Genomic DNA, 8,126 nt, shown 5'->3' with positions numbered 1-8,126 from the left:
CAGGCTCCTTTGTCCATGGGATTCTGCAGGCAAGAATACTGGAGTGGGTTGCTATGCCCTCCTCCAGGGGATCTTTACCACCCAGGGATTGAACCCATGTCTTACGTCTCCTGCATTGCAGGCAGTTCTTTACTGCTAAGCCACCAGCGAAGCCCTGCATCTTGGCAACTCCTTATCACTCATCTTTCCTTGGATGGTGAGATAATTCAATTTGTAAAATAGCCCTTCACTGCTGTTTAATCACTTCTGTCCCCAAGCCACTAGAGCGGTCATCAGATCTGTCCCTAGCTTAGCACAGACTGTATATGTGGAAGGGGGTGGGCATCTGTGGACCTGTGGGCAGACAGCTGAGGCTGGAGGGAGAGGTGGTGGTTGTGAGTGCTTTATGTGTGCCTCTCTAGGGAGAGGGCCCACTGCCTTAATTAGTATCTCAAAGGGATCCATGACCTGAGACCATGACCTAAAGAAAGTTTCATAAATCACTGAATTAACATTGTTGATTGATCATGTGACTTCTACCCCAACAGGAAAATTTCAGCAGGAAATTCTTTTCCTTTTCTACTGAATTCTTGAAGCTCTGACCCTCACAGTCTAAGTGGGAGTGGTCGAGGAGAATGATAGAAAAGATTAGGTGTGGTTGCAGGAGGAATTTTAAATTCCAAAGAATCTGAAGGACAGGAAAGACACCCTGGAATTCAGTCCCACCTCTGACAGTTTATTAGCTATGGCCTTAGTCAAGTTACTTAGCTGTTCTCTGCCTCAGTTTCCTCTGTAAAGTGAAAGTTCTTGAGATTTAGAAGGTCGATTATATAAAGCCTGTGTGTAGCTTTATGTAGGGTGACAGTTACAAGGCAGAAGTCTCATCCCATGGCTTCAGATAATCCTTAACTGATTCCTCTGTATCCTTGGACTGAGCCTGTTTTGTTTTTTTTTTAATCCACACTTTTATTTATTTTCAAGAAGTTTAAATCCTCAAAGGGTACAGCATCACATGGATTCTGTGTCCAATGGCCTTAGCAGGAAGGTTACTTCGGAATTTGGCACGAACCATGCCACTGTTTCCATGAGCTCGAGTTATCTTTCCCCAGATCACTCTGGTTTTGTTAGGTTTTCCACCAGGAGTTACTGTGTTGTTCTTTACTTTGTACACATAAACGCATCTCTTGCCTAGATAGAATTCAGTTTCATCTCGAGCATATACACCTTCAATTTTCAGGAGAGCAGTCTGTTCCCTTTGGTTCCGTAGACCCCGTTTATAGCCAGCAAAAATGGCCTTGGACCACAGCCTTCCAGACATATTTGTCATTTTAGAAGTCCTGTTCCCAGCAGGCCCCACTTATTTGCCCCCAAAGTTCAGCTGCAGGAACTCCACACACCTCCACAGGGTCCAAGATGGCTGAAAGAGCCTGAGCCTGTTTTTAAGACTGGCAGCATAGGTTGGGCATCAGGCCTGTCTGATGATTAAATTGTACAGTTAAATTGGGAATCTTTTTTCCAAAAACCTTAGAGCCAAAATTACCTTTTCACTGTCAGTTCCCCTTTCCTTATATTGCTTAGTGTTCCACACTACCCCTGCACCCCCACACGACTTCCTCATTTCTAGTAAAAGCTCTTCTAGTTCAATTTTGGAAAGAAGAAAGGGAGGGAGGGGAAATGATCTTCCAAAGTTAAAGGTGGGGGGAAAAAAGTGAAAGTGTTGGCCTCTCAGTCGAGTTTTAAAAGTAAGGCTGTAACTCAGCCTTCTCACCTCTAGAGGGCAGTGTTGGGTACGTTTGCCCAGGTCCACAGCTCGCCAATGACAAGCTTTCCCTAGCCAAATGATAAAAGGGTAATAGCAAACAATTTAATTAGTGTCCTTTATTCTGATATTATGAGCAGCTATAATCTTCCAACTTTTGGGTGTTAAAATGTCATTAAATAACGACCTTTTAAAATAAACTGACAACTAAGCAAAATATAAAAGATGGTTGGTTATTTAGTGTTGTTATTTCTACAATTTGAGGAGAAATTGTTAGACCAAGGAATCTCGAAGCCTTTGAGCCACTCTTTAGACTCCCATTTCTGCTCTCATTCCTGAAAATAAAAGACTTGAGCTTTTGATCTTGTTTTCTCTAAACGCAAACAGGGCTGTGGTAGTTGCAACCGAGGATGAGGCGGAGCTCACCACCGGGAGAAAGCCGGCTGGACGCCAAGGCCTCTAGTGAAAGCACCTTGCGTCTCAGCGGGCGGGGCGGGGCGGGGCGGGAGCGCCTCTCAGCCCAGCCCTTGGGAGTCCTCATCACCTTACACTGTTCCGAACATCCTGAGGGTCCCACTCCTTGTCTGGCGCGGGCGGAAGGAAAAACAGCCGTCTGGCGCGGGCGGAAGGTAAAACAGCCCGTCCTATCTGCAAGCCGGGGTGGCGCCCGGCCTGCCTTGGCCTCCAGGAGGCGGGCACAGCAGCTGGGAGGCGGTCCGCCGCCCGCCAATGGCCAGGGGACGAGCCGAGGGGCGCGAGTGGTCCTGTACTCCGCACGACGTCACGGCGCAGACCCCGCCCCGTCGCCGATAACCGCTGGGCACGGAGAAGGTAAAACAGCCCCCCAGCGCTCGTTGAGCCGGGTAAGGAGGCTGGGGCCAGGAAAGGGGAGAGGAGGGGGCAAGGCCAATAACCTGAGCGGTGGCGGGGCGGGCGTTTGGCACCCGGGGTGCTCCAAATCCCAGGCTCAGCAAAACTGCTGGTACCCGCCTCCACCTTCGCCACCCGGGTGCTCCTGGGGCCGTGGGCTATTGCTACAAAATACTCTCGGACCAGCTGTTAGGCAGTGACGTGGAGCCAGCTGCTTGTGCCCCGGTAAAATATCCATATTCTGCCCAAAGTGACATTGGGGAGTGACTGGTCACCACCCGCACAAGGGGGTGTCAGCTGTTCCCTAGCAGAAGACTACTTCTCCCAAGACTGGAACCTTGGGCTGATCGAGTTCCACTATAAGTCAGCTCTACCTCATGCTCCAGCAGAGTGAGCTGCTGGCACTGACGGGGAGTGACGGGGAGCGTGAGGGTCCCAAGGCCCGGGAGTACAATGCAGCCTCTCTGCTCCTACTCCTAGCTTTCTTGCCTTTCGTCGGCAATTCTGACTCTGCTCGCCCCACCCCACTCGCCACGTTGGCCCTCCTGAGATCAGTGATCTGCTCAGTGCTGTAAAGAAGAAAACTGCTGCGAGCCAGAGCAGAAAAATTACCTTCTTCCTTCTCTAGCCGGTTCCCTGACACCCAGGCCATTAACTACTCAATTTGCTGAGCTCACTGAAATGGCATAGACAGGGTAGGGGTGTGGACCCCAGGTTGGGATCCAGTTCCCAGCTGGGTTCAATTTTTATTGTTTGAGGGGTGGGCGGAGGGAGAGCAGGGAAAGTCCTTCCATGGCAATGTTATTACTTGTTTGCACGTCACAGCAACTCTGCTAGGTAGATCTCATTTCATGGATGAGGACACAAGTTCAGAGAGGCCTGGTATCTTGCCCAGGAACAGGGCTGGTTAATGGCGGGACTGGTTTTTACAAACGCAAAGCAGTTTGACTCCAGAATCTGAGCTTCCTTCACCTCATTAGGTGGCCACTATCTGTATTTTTACTTTTTTGTCTCCTTTTACGTGAGCACACTCCTCAGTTGTCCTCTGCTAGCTTCAGAAAGAATAAACTGGCAAGCTGGACAATAGGCTTTTGGCTCCCATTGCTCTCTGTACCGCACAGAGTCAAGGGTGGAGGATGTAGAACCGGTGATTCTCAGGGGAATCCCTCCCACCCTCCCTGTTCCTTTCCATCCTGTCAGCATATTCTCTCTCTGAATTCCTCCAGGTTTTCTCTAAGGGCCCGTTGGGATCCCTACTCCCATTTTATGGCCTCGTTACCACAGAAAAATTGTCCCCATTTGTCCAGAGAGCTCCTAGCTGGTCTCCTGTGTCATCATCCACCTACCCATTGCCTCGAGCTGCCCTAATCTCATCACCTCCCAGCACTCCTATCTTGATCCTGGGATCTGCCTCCTCTCCTAGGTCTCCATAATGCTGCTGCTGCTGCGCAGAGTTGTGGCCCCAGGGCTCCGGCAGGCCTGCAGGTAGGCCCTCCATCCTCGCCCATGTCTCCTTCTCCCTGTACTTTTATGGCACTTAGCTTAACTGCCAGGTGAAATGGTTGAGATAGTGGCCTGGGAGGAAAGGGAAAGCCACATCCCCCTTGCCCCACCCATCCCTGAGAAACGTGATCCCAGCTGAAGGAACCAATGGCTAGCCCGGGAGAGGTACACCCCGGGCCTCCCCCAGCCCTTTCTTAGGGTCAGAGGTGTACTACTAAGAAGACTTCTCTCTCTTCCAGACTCAAGTCAACCCCGGCAAGGCTCTGCGTTCGGGCCTGCTGCACAAACGATCCACTGCAGCCCCGGCGCTCCAGCTTCACCTCCTCTGGGGGTGACTCCAGCACCAGGAGATGGAGAGTCGTGGGGACGCTGCTAGGCCTCGGGGCAGCTTTGGCCTGTCACGACCAGCAGTGCAGGGTAAGCAGGGAAGGAAGGGACTTCACTGTCAGACCAAGGGGCCCGAGTGAGTTCCCCAGGGAACCCAAGCTTTACCACATCGGGGCAGTGTTGGCCTGTCATGACCAGCAGTGCAGGGTAAGCAGGGAAGGAAGGGGCTTCACTGTCAGACCAAGGGCCCGAGTGAGTTCCCCAGGGAACCCAAGCTTTACCACATCGGGGCAGCGTTGGCCTGTCACGACCAGCAGTGCAGGGTAAGCAGGGAAGGAAGGGACTTCACTGTCAGAACCAAGGGCCCGAGTGAGTTCCCCAGGGAACACAAGCTTTACCACATCGGGGCAGCGTTGGCCTGTCACGACCAGCAGTGCAGGGTAAGCAGGGAAGGAAGGGACTTCACTGTCAGACCAAGGGGCCCGAGTGAGTTCCCAGGGAACCCAAGCTTTACCACATCGGGGCAGTGTTGGCCTGTCACGACCAGCAGTGCAGGGTAAGCAGGGAAGGAAGGGGCTTCACTGTCAGACCAAGGGGCCCGAGTGAGTTCCCAGGGAACCCAAGCTTTACCACATCGGGGCAGTGTTGGCCTGTCACGACCAGCAGTGCAGGGTAAGCAGGGAAGGAAGGGACTTCACTGTCAGACCAAGGGGCCCGAGTGAGTTCCCAGGGAACCCAAGCTTTACCACATCGGGGCAGCGTTGGCCTGTCACGACCAGCAGTGCAGGGTAAGCAGGGAAGGAAGGGACTTCACTGTCAGACCAAGGGGCCCGAGTGAGTTCCCAGGGAACCCAAGCTTTACCACATCGGGGCAGTGTTGGCCTGTCACGACCAGCAGTGCAGGGTAAGCAGGGAAGGAAGGGACTTCACTGTCAGACCAAGGGGCCCGAGTGAGTTCCCAGGGAACCCAAGCTTTACCACAGAGCCCGTGATTACACAGTCTTCATGGTCTTCATGCACAGCACAGATGGAATCTTCTACCTTCCCAGTGGCCAGAGCTTTGTGGGTTGGGTCAGAGTGTTAGTCACTCAGTCACGTCTGACTCTTCATGACCCCATGGACCTCATCAGGCTCCTCTGTCCATGGAATTCTCCAGGACAGAATACTGGAGTGGGTTGCCCTGCCTTTTTCCAGGGGACATTCCTGACGCATTGATCAAACCCTGGTCTCTCGCATTGTGGGCAGATTGTTAACCATCTAAGCCACCAGGGAAGCACAGGGTCAGAGTGAGGTAGAGTGATTTCTTCTTAACATTCTGTTCCCTTTTGCCTCAGGCTTCTCAAGAGTCACCACGCAGATATACGAGGGAGGAAGTGAAATCCCACAGCAGCCCTGAGACTGGGGTCTGGGTGACTTTAGGCTGTGAGGTCTTTGATATCACAGAATTTGTGGACATACATCCAGGGGGGGCGTCAAAGCTGATGCTAGCAGCCGGGGGTCCTTTAGAGCCCTTCTGGGCCCTCTATGCTGTTCACAACCAGCCCCACGTGCGAGAGATGCTAGCTGAGTACAAGATTGGGGAGCTGAGCCCTGAGGACAAGGCGCCCTCCACCCTGAAGACCTCCGATCCTTATGTGGACGATCCTACACGCCACTCAGCTCTGAAGGTCAACACCCAGCGCCCCTTTAATGCGGAGCCGCCCCCCGAGCTGCTGACAGAAAGCTACATCACACCCAACCCTATCTTCTTCACCCGGAATCACTTGCCTGTACCTAACGTGGACCCAGACACCTATCGCCTGCATGTGGCAGGCCCACCCGGGGGTCAGGCCCTGTGCCTGTCCCTGGATGACTTGTACCAGTTCCCCAGGCACGAGGTCACCGTCACCCTGCAGTGTGCTGGCAACCGGCGCTCCGAGATGTCTCAGTTCAAAGAAGTAAGAGGTCTGGAGTGGAGTTTAGGGGCCATTAGCACTGCGCGCTGGGCTGGGGCACGGCTTTGTGATGTGTTAGCCCAGGCTGGTCACCAGCTCTGTGAAACTGAGGCCCATGTCTGCTTTGAGGGCCTGGATTCAGACCCCACAGGGACTCCCTATGGAGCATCCATTCCTCTGGCTCGGGCCATGGACCCTGAAGCTGAGGTCCTGCTGGCATATGAGATGAATGGGCAGCCTCTGCCTCGTGACCACGGCTTTCCTGTGCGAGTGGTGGTTCCCGGTGTGGTGGGTGCCCGCCATGTCAAATGGCTGGGCAAAGTGAGTGTGGAGCCAGAAGAGAGTTTCAGCCACTGGCAGCGGCGGGATTACAAAGGCTTTTCTCCGTCTGTGGACTGGGACACTGTAGACTTTGATTCAGCTCCATCGATCCAAGAACTTCCTGTGCAGTCAGCCATCACACAGCCCAAAGAAGGGGAGACGATAGAGGCAGGGGAGGTGACTGTCAGAGGCTACGCATGGAGTGGAGGAGGAAGAGCTGTGGTCAGGGTGGATGTGTCTCTGGATGGGGGCCTAACCTGGCAAGTGGCTGAGCTGGAAGGAGAGGAGCAGCGTGCCCGAAAGGCCTGGGCCTGGCGGCTATGGCACCTGCAAGTCCCTCTGCCAGCTGGGAAAAAGGAACTGAACATTGTTTGTAAGGCTGTAGATGACAGCTACAATGTGCAGCCAGACACAGTGGCCCCAATCTGGAACCTGCGAGGTGTGCTCAACAACGCCTGGCACCGCGTCCATGTCCATGTCACCCCATGAGAAGGTGAAACAGAGCCACATTCTGAGCCCCTTTCCATACCCATTCTTTGGCCTCATTACCGCAAAAATCTTTTCCCTCCACCTCCTTTCCATGTCTTGGATCACAACCCTGACTATGCATTCTGAAGCCACACACAAATACATTCCTCACACATATCCACCCAGGCACTCACCCCTCCTTGGATACTATGTTATAGTCACAGGCCACTGACCCTGTGCCAGAAGGTAAGAGCTATTGGAGCAAAGGGCTGGAAGCAGGAAAAGTAATTCTGGAAATAAGCACTATTTTCTCTATCTACCCTATCTCCATTTCTAATGACTGTCACCACTGAATCCTTATTTTGCCTTTGCCCTTGGGATTCTTCAAAGAATGTGTGTATATGTAACTTTTTACTGCCTCTAGGTTGCCAAGGGCTGTGAAGAGCGCAACACAACCCTCTCCCTTTATAGTTCCACTTTTCTAAATACATCAATAAAATATCTGTTTAAGACTACTACTCTGAAAAATTTTAAAAAGATGACTTGGGGAACTTCTTGAGGCTGGGGAGTGAACAAATTGCAGGGAGGAAAATGCACTGGTACTGGGATATCTCTTGACAACCCAAAACGAAACGTGAAAGGAAGTCGAGAAGTGGGGTTTCCTTCTCTTAAGTCTGTCGGTATCTGCAGGGCTACTTAGGCGAATGGCCTCAAAATATCTCTCCAAGAGGAAATTTTTTTAAATTTGGCATCCTTAAGTCCCTCCCCTACACAATTCCTACGCCCTTGCAGGAAAGGCAAAGAATGCTAAGGAGGTTAAAGTCAATGTTGTCGTAGAAGGGGCAAAGGCAAAACTTGGCACTAGAGGCAGGCGTGCCAGGGCAACTAGAGCGCCCAGCGTGGACTTGTATGCAAAGTAGATGCAGATGAAGGGTCAGTCCTCGAGTTTTCCTTTGCCCGAGACC

General features: G+C 52.4%; 1 protein-coding gene and 1 pseudogene across 2 annotated transcripts; one reads left to right on the top strand and one right to left on the bottom strand.

Annotated features, from left to right (window-relative positions):
• Positions 1 to 949: 949 nt before the first annotated feature.
• Positions 950 to 1,334, bottom strand: LOC139030886 (large ribosomal subunit protein eL33 pseudogene; annotated as a pseudogene).
• A 102-nt stretch (positions 1,335 to 1,436) lies between these two features.
• SUOX (sulfite oxidase) lies at positions 1,437 to 7,676 on the top strand. Of its 2 annotated transcripts, none has more exons than XM_020884194.2 (4): positions 1,437 to 2,601; positions 4,032 to 4,093; positions 4,351 to 4,528; positions 5,773 to 7,676. In XM_020884194.2, the coding sequence occupies exons 1-4, from the start codon at positions 2,149 to 2,151 to the stop codon at positions 7,180 to 7,182; spliced, it is 2,103 nt and encodes a 700-aa protein (XP_020739853.2). In that variant the 5' UTR covers positions 1,437 to 2,148; the 3' UTR covers positions 7,183 to 7,676. The 2 variants fall into 2 exon arrangements, with proteins under 2 accessions (XP_020739853.2, XP_070310921.1); XM_070454820.1 differs by having other exon boundaries at positions 2,546 to 2,569.
• Positions 7,677 to 8,126: the final 450 nt, after the last annotated feature.

The sequence above is a fragment of the Odocoileus virginianus genome, chromosome 24 (genome assembly GCF_023699985.2).
Source record: "Odocoileus virginianus isolate 20LAN1187 ecotype Illinois chromosome 24, Ovbor_1.2, whole genome shotgun sequence".
NCBI classification, from domain to species: domain Eukaryota; kingdom Metazoa; phylum Chordata; class Mammalia; order Artiodactyla; family Cervidae; genus Odocoileus; species Odocoileus virginianus.
Note: the sequence above shows the minus strand (reverse complement) of the source record. Positions and strands in the feature narration are given on the sequence as shown.